This window comes from Microcaecilia unicolor, chromosome 1 (genome assembly GCF_901765095.1).
Source record: "Microcaecilia unicolor chromosome 1, aMicUni1.1, whole genome shotgun sequence".
Taxonomy (NCBI): domain Eukaryota; kingdom Metazoa; phylum Chordata; class Amphibia; order Gymnophiona; family Siphonopidae; genus Microcaecilia; species Microcaecilia unicolor.
In genome coordinates this window covers 243,866,308-243,882,529 of record NC_044031.1, presented here as the reverse complement: position 1 = coordinate 243,882,529, position 16,222 = coordinate 243,866,308, and the positions used below count along the sequence as shown (strand labels likewise).

The 16,222-nt window shown below is 46.8% G+C and overlaps 1 protein-coding gene across 1 annotated transcript in view; it reads left to right on the top strand.

Annotated features, from left to right (window-relative positions):
- Positions 1–16,222, top strand: part of LOC115471572 (T-complex protein 1 subunit epsilon-like) — a 69,893-nt gene that overhangs the window by 36,609 nt on the left and 17,062 nt on the right. Inside the window, 1 exon segment of the mRNA XM_030205236.1 lies at positions 8,010–8,129. Within this exon segment, the coding sequence (XP_030061096.1) occupies positions 8,010–8,129 (120 nt within the window).

Sequence of the window (16,222 nt, the reverse complement as noted above, 5' to 3'; positions counted from 1 at the left end):
CATCAAGCTGATCAATCCATAGACTGGTGGGTTGTGTCCATCTACCAGCAGGTGGAGATAGGGAGCAAACTTTTGCCTCCCTATATGTGGTCATGTGCTGCCGGAAACTCCTCAGTATGTTCTCTATCTCAGCAGGTGGTGGTCACACACAGCAGCAGCTCTGGCTAGGCCTCCAAGCCTAATTTTTAGGTTTTGTTGAGTGCCTGGGGTTGAGGGCTCTTTTGAGCAAGTGCAAACCTGGTGGCGCCAGGTCCCTCCTTTTCTCCCCCCTCCCGCTGGCTCCGTTTAAAAAAAAAAAAAAAAGTTTGACGTCCTTTAAAGACGTTTATTTTCGACGTTTATTTAAACGTTTATTGCAGCTACTCACTGGGACACCAGGTCGTTACAGCTCGGAGCAAGAAGCAGGTAATTTTTACCTTTTTATAGCGGGCAGGGGGTTCCCCGATCAATCTCCACGTGGCCTATGGCGTCGGAGAGCGAGGGCGCGAAGAATCGCTCCCCGGACCGCGTGTACGCTCCTAGCGGGGATGCGGGGGTCTTAAAGTCTGATTCGCCCTTCTTGGGGGTCAGTTCGGAGGCCGGTCAGTGTCCCGGTTCAACCTCTGGCGCGGCGGTTTTTCCCGCCATAAATGCCCATCCCCCGCTGCTCGCCTCCGCCATCTTGGCCGGCCACTCTGCTCGGACGGCTTCTTCTTGGACCGCCCTTGAGCTGGGAGACGTTAATGCCTTGGCCGCCCTTGATTTGGGCGACGGCAAAAAGGCGGCTCAAATTAAGCGCCGTTCTTCCCGCGCGGCTCCTTCTTGGAGTGTCGCGCCGGACGCCATCTTGGATGCGCAGCATGTTTCTCCCCCGCTCTTGCGAGCGCCGGTTGAGGGTGCGTCTAGGGCTGTGGTCCAGGCTGCTGAAGTGCACAGTCTAGGGGGGTTTCTCCCCCGAGTTTATTTTGCTGCTGCATCAGGCTTTTCTTATGCAAAACGCTGCCCCTGCTCCCTTGTCCGATAAAGGGATTGAGGCCTCCGGAAATAAACGCCCTCGGGTGGATTCCCAGGCCTTAGAGGACTTTGTCTCCTCGGATGTAGATGGGGGCAGCATATCTGAGTTCTCCCAACGGTCCTTTGGGGATTCCTTGGAGGAGACGGATTCCCGCTCGGATGGAGCGGATGACCCCTCTGCAGCGCGGATCTTTCGCTCAGAGGATTTGCCCAACCTGTTAATGCAGGCCATGGGCATTTTGAAGATTTCCTCTCCGGAGGACGTCTCTCCCTCAGCCCCTGTTGGCTCCGCCATTATGCTGGGGACGAAGCGCCCGCCTAGAACCTTCCACGTGCATGATGCCATGCACACCTTAATTTCGGCTCAATGGGATGTCCCGGAAGCGAGCCTCAAAGTGGCTAGGGCTATGTCCCGCCTCTATCCTTTGCCTGAAAGTGAACGTGAGGCCTTTATTTGGCCTACCGTGGATTCTTTAATCACTGCGGTGACTAAGAAAACGGCGTTGCCGGTGGAAGGTGGCACGGCCCTAAAGGACGCCCAAGATAGAAGATTGGAGGCGGCCTTAAGGTCGTCCTTCGAGGCGGCTGCTTTAAGTTTGCAGGCCTCAGTTTGCGGCTCCTATGTGGCCAGGGCGTGCCTGACGATTGTACAGCGGGCTTCCCCCTCGGATCCTTCCTTGAGGGCTGATTGGCCGGCCCTGGAATCGGGCTTGGCTTATTTGGCAGACTTACTGTATGATGTCTTGAGAGCCTCAGCTAAAGGTATGGCTCAGACAGTCTCTGCGCGGCGGTGGCTATGGCTGAAGCATTGGTCTGCGGACCACGCCTCTAAGTCCCGCCTGGCTAAGTTGCCTTTTAAAGGCAAGCTGCTCTTTGGGGTCGAGCTGGACAAAATTGTGACCGATCTCGGCACGTTTAAGGGCAAGAGGTTACCAGAGGCCAGGGCTCGGCCTAGTGCTCGCCCCGGTAACTCCAGAGGACGGTTTCAAGAGGTCCGTCGGTACCGCCCGGGCAAGTCGGGCTCCTCTGCCTCCTCTTCCTTCAAGAGGAACTTCTCCCCCAAGCAGCATTCCTTTCGCAGAGACCGCCGTCCCGGAGGTATGTCCTCCGGTCCTCCCCCAGGGTCTCGTACCCAATGACGGGGTCTTGGTCCATGGCCCAGTGCAGATTGGAGGACGCCTGTCCTCGTTTCTGGGCGAGTGGACCAGAGTAACTTCAGACGCTTGGGTGCTGGAAGTCATCAGAGACGGCTACAAGCTAGAGTTCTGCCGACCCTTAAGAGACGGGTTTGTACTCTCTCCCTGCAAGTCTCCGGTCAAAGCTGTGGCAGTGCAGCAGACCTTGGAAAATCTGATCCGCCTGGGGGCGGTCGTTCCGGTGCCAGAAAATCAGCTTGGCAAGGGACGTTACTCCATTTACTTTGTGGTGCCAAAGAAAGGAGGTTCGGTACGGCCTATCCTCGACCTCAAAGGGGTCAATCGGGCCTTGAAAGTTCGGCACTTTCGCATGGAGACTCTCCGCTCTGTTATAGCGGCAGTGAAGGCAGGGGAGTACCTAGCATCCTTGGACATCAAGGAAGCGTACCTGCATATTCCCATCTGGCCTCCTCATCAACGCTTCCTGCGTTTTGCAGTACTGGGCCGACACTTCCAGTTCAGAGCCCTCCCGTTCGGGTTGGCTACTGCTCCGCGGACCTTCTCCAAAGTAATGGTGGTCATCGCGGCCTTCCTGAGAAAGGAAGGAGTACAAGTCCATCCTTATCTGGACGACTGGTTGATCCGAGCCCCCTCTTATGCAGAGTGTGGCAAGGCTGTGAACCGGGTGGTTGCTCTTTTGAGCTCCCTGGGATGGATCATCAACTGGGAGAAAAGCCAGCTGCGCCCGACTCAGTCCTTGGAGTATCTGGGAGTTCGATTCGACACCCAAGTGGGCAGAGTGTTTCTGCCAGACAATCGGATTGTCAAACTTCAGGCTCAGGTGGACCAGTTCCTAGTAGCCTCTCCGCTTCGGGCTTGGGGACTATGCGCAGCTGTTGGGCTCTATGACGGCCACGATGGAAGTAGTGCCCTGGGCCAGGGCTCATATGAGACCACTACAACACTCTCTGCTGCAGCGCTGGACTCCGGTGTCGGAGGATTATGCTGTGCGCCTTCCCTTGGACCCAGCAGTGCGCAAGGCGCTGAGCTGGTGGTTGCAGACAGACAAGTTGTCTGCAGGGATGCCTCTCGTGACCCCGGAGTGGATTGTCGTCACGACGGACGCCTCTTTGACGGGCTGGGGAGCCCACTGCTTGGGAAGGACAGCGCAGGGGCTCTGGTCTCCTGCAGAGGCAAAGTGGTCTATCAACCTCCTGGAACTCAGAGCCATTCGGTTGGCGCTTTTGGAGTTCATCCCGGTACTGGCGTTGAAGCCAGTACGGGTCCTGTCGGACAATGCCACGGCTGTGGCCTATGTCAACAGCCAGGGAGGTACCAAGAGCGCCCCTCTAGCCAAGGAGGCCATGAATCTATGCCAGTGGGCGGAAGCGAACCTGGAACAGCTGTCAGCGGCTCACATTGCCGGAGTCATGAATGTCAAGGCGGACTTTCTCAGTAGCCATACCTTGGAGCCCGGAGAGTGGCAGCTATCTGCTCAGGCGTTCTTGGACATCACGAAGCGCTGGGGCCAGCCGAGCCTAGATCTGATGGCGTCATCGGCCAATTGCCAAGTGCCGCGCTTTTTCAGCAGAGGACGGGACCCTCGATCCCTGGGAGTAGATGCTCTTCTCCAACAGTGGCCGACACAAGAGCTTCTCTATGTGTTCCCGCCCTGGCCCATGTTGGGCAGGGTGCTAGACCGGGTGGTAAAGCATCCGGGCCGGATAATCCTGGTGGGTCCGGACTGGCCCAGACGTCCCTGGTATGCAGACCTGATCAGGCTCTCAGTCGACGTTCCTTTGCGGCTGCCAGTAGAGCAGGGCCTGTTACATCAGGGTCCCGTGGTGATGGAGGATCCCTCCCCCTTTGGTCTTACGGCCTGGCTATTGAGCAGCAGCGTCTGAGAAAGAAGGGCTTCTCAGACAAGATCATCGCCACTATGCTGAGAGCGAGGAAGCGCTCTACTTCTACTGCTTACGCCAGGGTTTGGCGTACCTTTGCAGCGTGGTGTGAAGCAGGCTCACTTTCTCCCTTCACTGCTCCAATTTCTTCAGTGTTGGCGTTCCTGCAAGAAGGTCTGGAGAAAGGCCTGTCGCTCAGTTCCCTTAAAGTCCAGGTAGCGGCTCTGGCTTGCTGCAGGGGCCGCCTGAAGGGTGCTTCCCTGGCTTCGCAGCCAGATGTGGTGCGCTTTCTCAAGGGAGTTAATCACCTGCGCCCTCCTCTGCACTCAGTGGTGCCTGCGTGGAATCTCAACCTGGTGCTAAGAGCCTTGCAGAAGCCGCCTTTTGAACCCTTGTCTAGGGCACCTCTGAAAGACCTGACGTTGAAAGCAGTCTTTTTGGTGGCTATCACTTCAGCCAGAAGGGTTTCCGAGCTCCAGGCACTCTCATGTCGAGAGCCTTTTCTGCAGTTCACTGAGGCAGGAGTGACTATTCGCACAGTGCCTTCCTTCCTGCCCAAGATTGTTTCTCGCTTCCATGTGAATCAGCAGCTCTGTCTCCCTTCCTTTCGTAGGGAGGACTACCCAGAGGAATACTCTGCTCTCAAATTTCTGGATGTGAGACGAGTCATCATCAGATACTTGGAAGTGACCAATGATTTCTGGAAATCGGATCATCTGTTTGTCCTGTTTACAGGTCCTCGTAAGGGTCTGCAGGCTTCTAAGCCTACAGTGGCAAGATGGGTCAAGGAAGCCATTGCAGCGGCTTATGTGGCCGCGGGGAAGGTGCCGCTTATTCAGCTGAAGGCTCACTCCACTAGAGCTCTGGCGGCCTCAATGGCAGAGGCCGGGTCCGTCTCCTTGGAAGAGATATGCAAGGCGGCAACTTGGGCATCGGCCCATACCTTCTCCAGGCATTACCGCTTGACTGTGGCTGCTCGGGCGGAGGCCCGGTTTGGAGCTTCAGTGTTGCGGTCAGGGATTTCAATGTCCCGCCCTGGGTGAGTACTGCTTCGGTACATCCCGCCAGTCTATGGATTGATCAGCTTGATGATATGGAAGGTAAAATTATGTATCATACCTGATAATTTTCTTTCCATTAATCATAGCTGATCAATCCATAGCCCCTCCCAGATATCTGTACTGTTTATATTCTGGTTGCATTTCAGATTCAAGTTTAGTCTTCAGTTCCTGTTCAGGAAGACTTCGTGTTCAAGTTTTTTCAATTGGATTCTTCAAGAGTTGAGACGAGTTTGTGTTACAGTGAGCTGCTGCATTCCTCTCCCCTCCGTTTTACGGGGCTGGATTGAGACATAAATTCTGCCGGCACTCCCTCCCGCTTCGTGCGGCTGTAGGGCAGCTTTGTACCCTCCCGCTTCAGCGGTGTTAGGGTCAGTCAGCTCCTCCCGCGGTTGCGGTTGCAGGATAAGCCAGATCCCCCCCGCATCGGCGGGGTGGTGTCCCTCCCCCACTCCGCGGGGATGAGCTGGACGGATTCCCGTCCCCCACTTGTGTGGGGATGAGCTGGGTTAATTCCCCTCCCCCGTTTCGGCGGTGGTGAGCTGGGCAGAGTGTCCCTTTGTGGGTGTAATTCTCTAAGTGCTGAGTCCTGCGGATGGAGCTTTGATATCGACATACTGAGGAGTTTCCGGCAGCACATGACCACATATAGGGAGGCAAAAGTTTGCTCTCTATCTCCACCTGCTGGTAGATGGACACAACCCACCAGTCTATGGATTGATCAGCTATGATTAATGGAAAGAAAATTATCAGGTATGATACATAATTTTACCTTTTCCTTGCTGGCACAAGTGCTGTTCAATATATTCAGAAATGTTCTAGGAAACAAAGTAAACCACAAGATGATAACGTTTGTATATAATAGAAAATTGTTTTGGAATAATTGAAACCAGTGGTGATAGTGAAGAACTACAACTCATACATGAATAAACAATAAAGTAGCATACTTGAAGGAGGGTGTCTATGCAGAAGGCCATATGCGGATAGCTGAGCGCAGCTTCTGCTGCGAGCTTAAAACCGCTCCATACAGAAAGCTAATTCAGTGCAAATTTTATGCACACAGGTTGTGGCTAATCAGGGGTGCCTGTTAGAGATGTGTGCACAAAGGTTCACCACAGTTTCTTGCAGATATGTCCTAGAAAAAGGAAAGTGCCAACACACATCTGCTGCTGCTGTTCTGCACATATATATTAAACCTCGCAAAAGTTCTTGCACATGTGAAATTCTTGTTAGGCTAATATGCGTAGGACAATAGCTGCAGATGTGTGCTGACACTCATTTTTCTTCAGAGATATACACATTGCTTTTACCTCCTGTATATAAGCTACAGATATAGTTCTAGCTGGACCAAAATCAAAAATGAAGCATTTTAAATCACAAAGAGCATGAAATCTTCTCAGTTAACCCTTTTCTCTGCTGTTCTAGACCTGACAAATTTCTCACATGCACATATCAAAAGCCACTGTTTTCCTTCTCTGCATTGCAGTGGAATACTTAATGGCCTCATTGCCATTCATTTTAATGCTGTGTGCCCATGTTTTCTGCACAAATTAACTCAATTAGGAGGAAGGAAAGAAATGCCTAAACTTATTTAAGAGAGCAAATGAGAGGGATCATGCTGTTTGCCCTATGCATACCCAAGCCATGGATGCCACAAATATAGTTAGGTGACCAGAAGAAGCTTGCTCAGATAGGTTCCGTCTTAAAACCTAATTTAAACAAAAGGAAAGAGACCTCTGTATGGGAGGTTCAAGAACAATGCATTCCAAAGGATTGGAGCAAGAAAGAAAAGTGCACTATGGTGTATCACCTCAAGGTGAGCAAGAGGGAGATTTGAAGACCCTCATGGAGAATACTTTAGTATTCTGGAGTGAGAATAAAATGTAACTAGTGATGCCAGCTAGGTGCCATTATAAAGTGTTTTGTGTGTTAAAGTTAGTGTTTTAAAGTGCGTGCGATAAGACTTCTTTCCAGTGCCTCTAGACCTGATCATATTTCTCTTCTGCAGAAATACCAGTCACTAGCTGTTGCCAAACAACCCATAGTAACTGCACGGTTCAGCTCACAGTATTTTTCTGCATCAACCTATGAATTATTTGTAATCGGTAGTGGTTTCCAGTTTGGCCACTCTTACTCTGGAAAAAGATTTGCAATGAGTAGTTCTAGTCCAGGGTTGTCCAACCTCCATCCTTAACCCAACTGGATTGCATATACATGAGATCTATTTGCATGCACTGCCTCCATTGCACGCAAATGGATCTCATGCATATTCATTGGGGAAATCCTGGCGAGGGCTGAGGTTGGACACCCCTGTTCTAGCCCAGTGCACTTGATACATTTTTGTTTTCTTTGTAAATTTTTTTATATTTGTAACTGCCATCTTACAAATCTATGGTGTGCTTTTGAATTCTGTCTTACTCATATTAAAGGTACCCAGAAATGAGGTGGTTGGGTAATATGAAACTGCTTCTATGTTAGCAGAAGCTAGAAAGTAAACAAGCTAAAATTCACTCTCTGTAAAACAGCTACCTAAAGGAAATTGAGGTGGTATATTTAAATCTAAATGCCACTTAGTTTCATGTGCCAGTGAATTTCCCAGGTTATTGTAGAGAATAATAGTATTAGGGTAAAAAGGCTAAGACGACACAATGGAAGAGAGGTTAATCATAAGCCTTTAAATGAGGCTATCCCTAAATTTTGGGGAAAAAATGACAGATGAAAAAATTTTCATTCTACACTTAAGCCACCCTTAGGATTGCTACTGTTGGGATGGTGAGCTCATGTAATGTCGCAGGTAATTCTTATTCTCTAGTAAAAATGGTTGTTAAGGGTATGGCATGCACTTTTGTAAAATTAGTAATGGTTTATGTTTCATTATTGAATGCTAATACAATATTTTGCTAAAATCAAACATCTTTCAGATTAAAGGTACTGGAGCCAATCTAGCCATTTGCCAATGGGGCTTTGATGATGAAGCTAATCATTTATTGCTTCAGAATGAGCTGCCTGCTATTCGTTGGGTTGGAGGGCCAGAAATTGAGGTAAGACTGAGATAACTGGCAGCTAAATGTTTTCATGATAGTGCCCTGTTTCTTTCTTGCCTTTTTTTTTTATTTAGGTCCTCTTAGATTTTCTTTTTTAAAGATTACACTTGTGTTCAAGCATGGTACATTTTAAATACCTTTTGCTGTTAGTGTTGCATTTCTTTATACGTGATGAGTGAATTGTGTTGGTTATCTGTTTCCTTAGCATCAGCAGCAAATGAATCCAGGTACTTGTGGGTTGTACCCATCTACCAGCAGGTGGAGATAGAGATATACTGACTGACCAGGAGGAATGCCATCCTATAAGGCAGAGTTCAGTTCGGTACTCTATCTCCAGCAGATGGTGGATGGTTCTCCACAAGCTCCTGGTTTCATCATTTGTTCCAGCTTCAGTTCTAGGTTGCCTTGTTCTGTAGAGCTTGGGGGTGCCTGGACTGATTGGTGCCAGCTTTAGGAGGTATACCTGGTGACACCAGGTTCCACACCACCACAAGCCCGTATTCCTCTCCAGCCACTTATCACTTCTCTTCTTCACTCCTTTCTCTCATTTAAAAAATAAAATAAAGGCAGCTGTTAATTTATACGGCACTTTGTTGTTAGATTTTTGCAACTTTGGCTGCTGTGGCCCTGTTGGGATAAGGACCGACTCCTCCTCTGCAGTTTTGAGCAGTGACTAGGGCAGGCAAGTGAATTTCTCTGTTCCTCTGCTTGGTGAGTGTTTCTTTAAACTTAATCGTGATTTCACTTCTATGGCGGCTGAAGCTGTTAAGCGCTGTTCCTGCTGTGGGAAGTAACGAGAAGCATCAGGCAGATGTTCAGGGGCCTGTTTGAGCCTTTCCAGCAATATACTGTCCATTCTTGATGAGCTGTTTTTTTCCCGCACACAGGTTTCCCCAATTGGCTGTCCCTAGCATTCGCACCCCAATACGGGCCTGGCATTACATGCTGCCTGGGCCATCTTGATTCCAGCAGAGATGGAGTTCGATGTCACCGGTCAGTCATCAGGCTGTCATATTCCTGGGCTGTTGGTGCCTTCCCCAGGGGCAGGAAATAGTCTTGTTTTCTGAAGCTCTTTACCCCCTAAATTTGCCCTCCTTTTTCATTAAGCATACATGCTTAGACAGGCTCACCTTCAGGGGAGCACCCCATCGCCTATTGTTTATGTAGGTTTGCCCGGATATGCTCTAAAAAGACTCCAAACATTCCAAACCACCACTGCATGCAAGCTTCTCTGAGCAGGAGAGCTGCCAGGTCATGGACGGTGTTTGCGCTCTTACAATTCCTTGTTTGAGTAATCAGTCTTTCCAAAAGTCATCTTCGGCCATCCTAGTCCGTTCAGTATCTAGGTCCTGAAGTTTGCAAATCCTTTGTTCTGGCAAGAACACCCTGCCCTGGGTGTTGTCAAAATTGGAAGAAATTTCTCCTCAAGTCAATTTAATAGTGGTCTATGGATTTTCCTTTAGGAAGCCATCCAGACATTTTTTTTAAACCACACTAAGCTAACCACTTTTACCACATCCTCTGGCAATGAATTCCAGAGTTTAATTACATGAGTGAAGAAAAATTTCCTCCGATTCGTATTAAATTTGGTACTTCATAGCTTCATCGCATGCCCCCTAGTCCTAATTTTTGGAAAGTGTAAACAAATGATTCACATCTACCTGTTCCACTCCACTCATTATTTTAAAGATCTCTATCATAATCTCCCCTCAGCCGTCTTTTCTCTAAGCTGAAGAGCCCTAGACACTTCAGCCTTTCCTCATAGGGAAGTTGTCCCATCCCCGTTATCATTTTCGTTGCCCTTTTCTGTACCTTTTCTAATTCCACTATATCTTTTACGAGATGCCATGACCAGATTTGAACACAATATTCAAGGTTGCACCATGGACTGATACCGTACTTTTGTTTTCCATTCCTTTCCTAATAATACCTAACATTCTATTTGCTTTCTTAGCTGCCGCAGCAGCACACTGAACAGAGGGTTTCAACATATCGTCAGTGACGCCGCCGAGATCCCTTTCTTGGTCGGTGACTCCTAACATGGAACCTTGCATTACGTAGCTATAGTTTGGGTTCCTCTTTCCCACATGCATCACTTTGCACTTGCTCACATTAAAGGTCATCTGCCGTTTAAACGCCCAGTCTCGTAAGGTCCTCTTGTAATTTTTCACAATCCTCTTGTGATTTAATAACTTTGAATAACTTTGTGTTGTTTAATTTACCTCACTAGTTATTCCCATCGCTAGATCATTTTTTATAAATATGTTAAAAAGCAGCAGTCCCAGCACACACCCTTGGGGGAACCCTACCATCTACCCTTACCCTTTGAGAATACTGACCATTTAACCCTATTCTCTGTTATCTATCTTTTAATCAGTTTTTTTAAATCCACAATAGGTACAAAATAAGTACCTGCATTTAACATGTAAGCCACTTTGCTTGTATATAATATATAAGCCAATTTTGCTTGTATATCAAATCTCTCTTCCTTTCTCCTACCCCTTTGAGGCCTGCTTATGGTAGAGCCCAACTACGCTAGAGCATGTTAGGTTTTATTTTTCCTTGTATTTGTATTCTGTTGACAGAGGGAGGTGAGGGGGGGCATTGTCTCCAGATGGGTTAACTTTGCCTGTATCTTGGCAGTAATGAGCCTCACTGCAAACTAGCCTGCATTCTCTGACCACATGTAGAATGTCTTGATGTGATTTCTCAGTGTGGGTATCTGTTATCCATCTCTGAAATCTGCCACAGTTTCCACCATGGTTACTAGTAGTTAGTGATTCCTTGCCCCCCACCACCACCACCACCATGCACTCCATTGCTTTTAGTAATGTTTGCCTAAATGGCGAGTGTTCCTGTCTTTGGAACACACTGCTTCATACCTGTTTTGCCTCTCTGCTTAAAGCAGCACCGCACACAAGTGTTTATTTAGCTATTATTTTGGCTGTGGAGGACTTTTCCATTTCTTCTTCATTTCAGCTACTTGTATTCAGAGTCTTTTGTGCTTTGAGGGAGTACCTTCTCTACTTCAGCAGTGAGCCTTCCTTAGTTTATTCAGCATCACTTGTTATTCCTATGCTGTGGGCTTATACTTGCTCATTATACAAAATTTGCTGCCTGTACAACATTTTTTAGTAAATGGACTTCTCTCCAGAAACCATTTGGTAATGGATATTCTTTTTTCATGTTGTCCACTTCTCTCTACAGTGTGTTTTCCTGAGGTCTGTTTCTCCTTTCCACATACCTCTTAAGGATGTTATTATGAGAAGTGTCTTACATTGGACCGCTTGTGAGTTTTTCTTATGCATTTGCATTAGTACTTTTTGCAGGGAGTTTCTAGTTCTCCCCTTTCTTCCTGCCTGCCTTCCTTCCTCTTATTTTTTTTTTTTTTTTGGGTGGGGGGAGCACTGGTGCAGCTGTGGTTATCCATCATAGCATTTTCCCTGGGAAAGAAAGTAGTAGTTTGAGAAGTCTGCTACCATCTCATGCTGTACTTATGTCCATCTTCAGACTGCCGGCCTAGGAGCAGGCAGAATGGTAGACTTCAGCTATGATAGGGCAGTCTGTTATATTCTCTTCCTTCCTTTCACTTTCAACTCCCTATACCTTTCTAGGTGATGGTGGGGTGAGACATGTTGTCTTTTCAGCTGGGACTTTGCGATTGGCTTCAGTTTACACATCTGGCATAGCATAAGCGAAGCTGTACGGGATCTCCACTGAGAAATCCTGGGATCCAAAGGTACATGGAATACCACCAGTTGATACTCATATTTTTTTCTTGGCTCACCAGCTCCTTTTTATTACTCTGTACATGACAGTTGCATGCTAAGCACATTCCAGACCCCTAATTCCTGTACAAGTGGACCACAGTGTTCCTGCTGCTTATCAGCTTTCAGCCTTCTGATCTCAGTTACTTGGATTTTTCACAGCAGGCTTTGCAGCTATTTTTCCAGGTATCTGGACTGGACTTGTTCAACTGTCCTATTCCTTCTCATCACAGTCTGTTTGACTGCTGCCTCGGAATCTTCTGCACCTAAGCTTTCAAACTGAAACTACAAGATTCCCGAGTGCCATAGTCTGGACATCCATGCTTCCCTTTTACCAAGTGCAGTCATTAGCATCCCAGTTTTGCCTTCTCAGAGGCTCTCTTCAGGAGGGACGGCTCATGGCGCAGTAAGGAGTATATGCTCTACTGTACAACAGATGTTCCATATGGATATGCTGCCATCTTTGTTTTTTCAGTCATTTAAAGCTTTGCATGATTTTTCTCCCATCATGCAAGCAGCATACACTCCAGGAGAGTTACTTCTAGGTCTTCAAAGCCTCTCAGACCATTTCTAGGCACTTTGCCATCCAGTCCATGGTCACTGCGGAGTGGCGTTCTCCTTGAAAGCAGATTTTAGTTTAGCCAGGCTCTGGGTAGTCTTTGCCCTATGGCCTATAGTGCATGCTCGCTTGATGGTCACAACATGGGCAACCAGATCCACTCAAGTGGTAAAGCATTTCCACACTTGTAGGATTATGTGGAAGCACATCTGCAACAGTGTTTGGAGGTGATGGAGTTGGGGGTCTCAAACCTCAAATGGTTGCTCCCACAAAGTGTGGGCCTGGCTGTGGAGCAGTCAGGAGGACAAATCTACTCAAAAAGTTGAAGGCTTCTTGGGTCCAATTGCACATAGGGTTGGTTGTCTTGACAGATACCCTGTATTTTTAATCGGCTGCATATTCTTTCTTAATGTCTTTCATTACAGCACACCTCTTTCTATAACTTGGAAGTATGGTAATGGATATAATGCTTATTCTCTGCTCGCTTTACTTTAAGGTTAAGCTCACTGTAGTAGACACTTCTGTGTTCTTGGTTTGGAGGTCTTGGTCATTGGTTTGGAGGACTTCACCCGGTTCTACAGCCCTCTCACATAATTGATTTCTGAGCATTCATTGATCTCTCCCCTCTCATGGGTAAGCTGTGATTGGTTGTTATTGTGATGATGTTCTCCAGATGTTGGTAGATCTTTATCTTGTTCTGTGAATTCTATTGATAACTGCTCTTTCTTTGGAGAGCCTTTTCTTAAAATATTTTTTCTGTCACTGTTTCAGCTTTTTTTGTAAACTTAACTTTTCTGTAATCTTTACAGTGTCCTTCTGCTTTGGAATCCAGCTTCTGTGGTTACAGTCCTTAAATCCCTCCCTGATTGAGTACTGCTTTGCTGTTTCACAAGTAATGGACTGTTCTGTGGGATAAGGAATGAGAAATTATTTTACTTGTTGATTTTCTTTCCTTTAATCCCAACAGATCAGTCCAGAAGCCCCACCCTTTCATATTGTCTAGTATTCGGTTATTCTGTTTTTTAGTTAAAGGTAATTTTAAGTGTCTCAGATCCTACCTTTGCCACCTCTTTGTCCTTCTATAGGGATTTTGTCATTTAATAGGGGCTTCTCATACAACAGGATCATTGTCATTGGTTCCCTGGAGTATGCTGCTTATCCTGTCTTGATTCCAACAATTTGGGCCTGCTAGGAAAGCTTGGGCTGAAATGCCCTGCCTTATTGGTATGCTATCTGCTTTTAATCTGCCCTGCTACAGGACTTGACCTACAATGACTTTTCTACAAGTTTGGTAATGTTTCCTCTGGTGAGGGTACTACACTGCTTTGTCAATTGAAATATTAAAGATCACTCCCTGCACAGAGCCCTTAAAGAGGTGGTTCACAGGAACTGGTTTTTTTTTTTTTTCTGTCCACTGGTTGGTGAACAGAACACCTACAAGTTCTGGACTGATCTTTTGGGATTAAAGGAAAGAAAATGATCAGGTGCCAGGGCCGTGCCTAGGGTCTCTGGTGCCCCCCTGCAGACTATCGGTTGGCGCCCCCCCCCCCCCCCCCCCCCTGTCCAGCAGAGCAGGAACAGAAGGGAACAGGCAAGTAAGCCGGACCTCAGGAAAAAATACCACTGTATGTATCCCTCATTGATAAGTCTCTGACTCTAAAGTTTAGCAATTTCATTAAAGCAAAATGTATTTTCACATATCACATCCTATCCAAGGAGAATGTTTTATATATGTCACCCGTCTGTGGTAAAACTTCACACAGTATCAAAATACCTCTAATATGTAGTCGTGCCAGCTGAGGAAACTAACTGTGCTCAGCTCACAAGAGACAGAGTGAACATAAAATAAAACTTCATCCTTAAAAGATAATATCGGATGAATGCATGAAGGTGAATATGAATTCCTGTGAATGGAATCAATTTGATTTACAATAAATCCAGATACTACTCCCTCATATATATAACAAAAAATTATTTAAGTGGAATGGAATTATTTGACTGTACTGGTAAACAGAAAGAAATACTCTATTGCATTCTAATCTCCTTTGCACCAAACGATATAATTCAGATCAAACATTTATCTCTGATCAACTATCTCAGATCAAATATTTATTTCAGATCAAATATTAAGGTTTCCTTGCTTACAGTCACTTAAATCTACCTAGCCTTTATATAGCTTATAGGATTTAAACACTCATAAACTTCAAGTAATCCTGAAATATTCAGATCCTTTTCTCATTAGAGAAACTTCAATTGCCACCAATCTCTTTTCACTTATATTTTCTCATTTACCACAATCAGGCGCACTTTTATAACTTCAGTCAACAAACACAGGAAGTCACAGCTGGATGTCTCTCTTGGCAAAGGACAGCTCTCACTCTGTTCACTTCCCGGGCAGATTTCTTAACAGAAGCTGATCATCCAATCAGAGAGCTCTATTTGAATGCAGATTAACATACAGACACTCATGGGAATGTTTAGTGAAAAACACCGGACTAATTTGCATATGATTTAAACAAATCTGAGCATATGACAACCAAGTACAGACTCCCAGCACCTGAATTCTGCAATTAGATTTAAGGCAAATACTTTTAAAACTTATTTTTAGCACTTTTAAAATTTCAGGTTCTCTTTAATTTGAATGCTGTTTCAAGCTCTGAAACTCACCCTGACTGAGGAGCTAGCCCCAAACTGAAGCATAAATAGCAATCTGGTTGTATTCTCACATAACTTGAAGAGCGTGCCTGCCTCAATTAATACTGATCCTTTGCATGAAAAGGGGAGGGCAGCGGAGATAGGAGAATCACAAGTTCAGGTGAAAGATTTTGCAAGTGAGCAGACGGACGGGACGGCAGGGCAGTGGCGCCCCTCGAAGGCAAGCGCCCCCCTGCGGCGCTTACCTCGCTTACTGCATCAGCACGGCCCTGTCAGGTGCTGTCTCCTGAAAACAGTATTGGACAACTAAGATGTCTTGGTGGTTAGTTCTATTCTCCTGGCCTTGCAGTGGAAAATGAACAGGATCTTGTTTCCACAAAACAGATCTTACATATAGACGGTATGCTCAAATACTGACCACCTGATCTTGAGGATCAGTTTAGGTTGTAAACTTTTAAAACTGCTGACAAAGTATGGTGTCTGTTGTTGTAGTGCTCTGAGTTAATAGCAGTATCTTAAATCTGATTCTAGCATGAACTGGCAACCAGTATAGCTCTAACAGCTTTGATGTAATGTTGCCATTGAGAAATCCCAAGCCACTTATACCTCTTCCCTCTTGGCAGCATTCCAGATGCAGCATCCTGATCTTCCTTGTCATCAAGCAGATGCAGCCATTACAGATGGGTTGTGTCCATCAACCAGCAGAGGGAGATAGAGAGCACACTTTTTTCAGTGCCTCATACCAGCTTGCTCCACTGCCTCTCTTCAGTATTCTCTATCTCCCCTAGCAGAGTGGCTGCAGCTTCTTCGAGCTCCATCTAAAATCTACCTGGAGGTTGCTCCTGTGCTTTTGCCAGTTGTTAGCAGGGGTGTTGGAGGCTATAGCAGCTTCACTTTAAAGGCACATAGGTTCGCCCTTTCCCTGCCTTACCCATACCTCCGTGGATGTGGACACATTGCTTAGCTTTCCCTGTCCTTCCCCACCAACAGTGGATGCAGGCACATAGGTTCGCCCTTTCCCTGCCTTTCCCACTCACCTGAGCCTTCGGAGTTCTATTTACCTCTGCTTTCCTCACAGCGTTAAAAAAAAAAAAGTTGCGTCGCGCTTA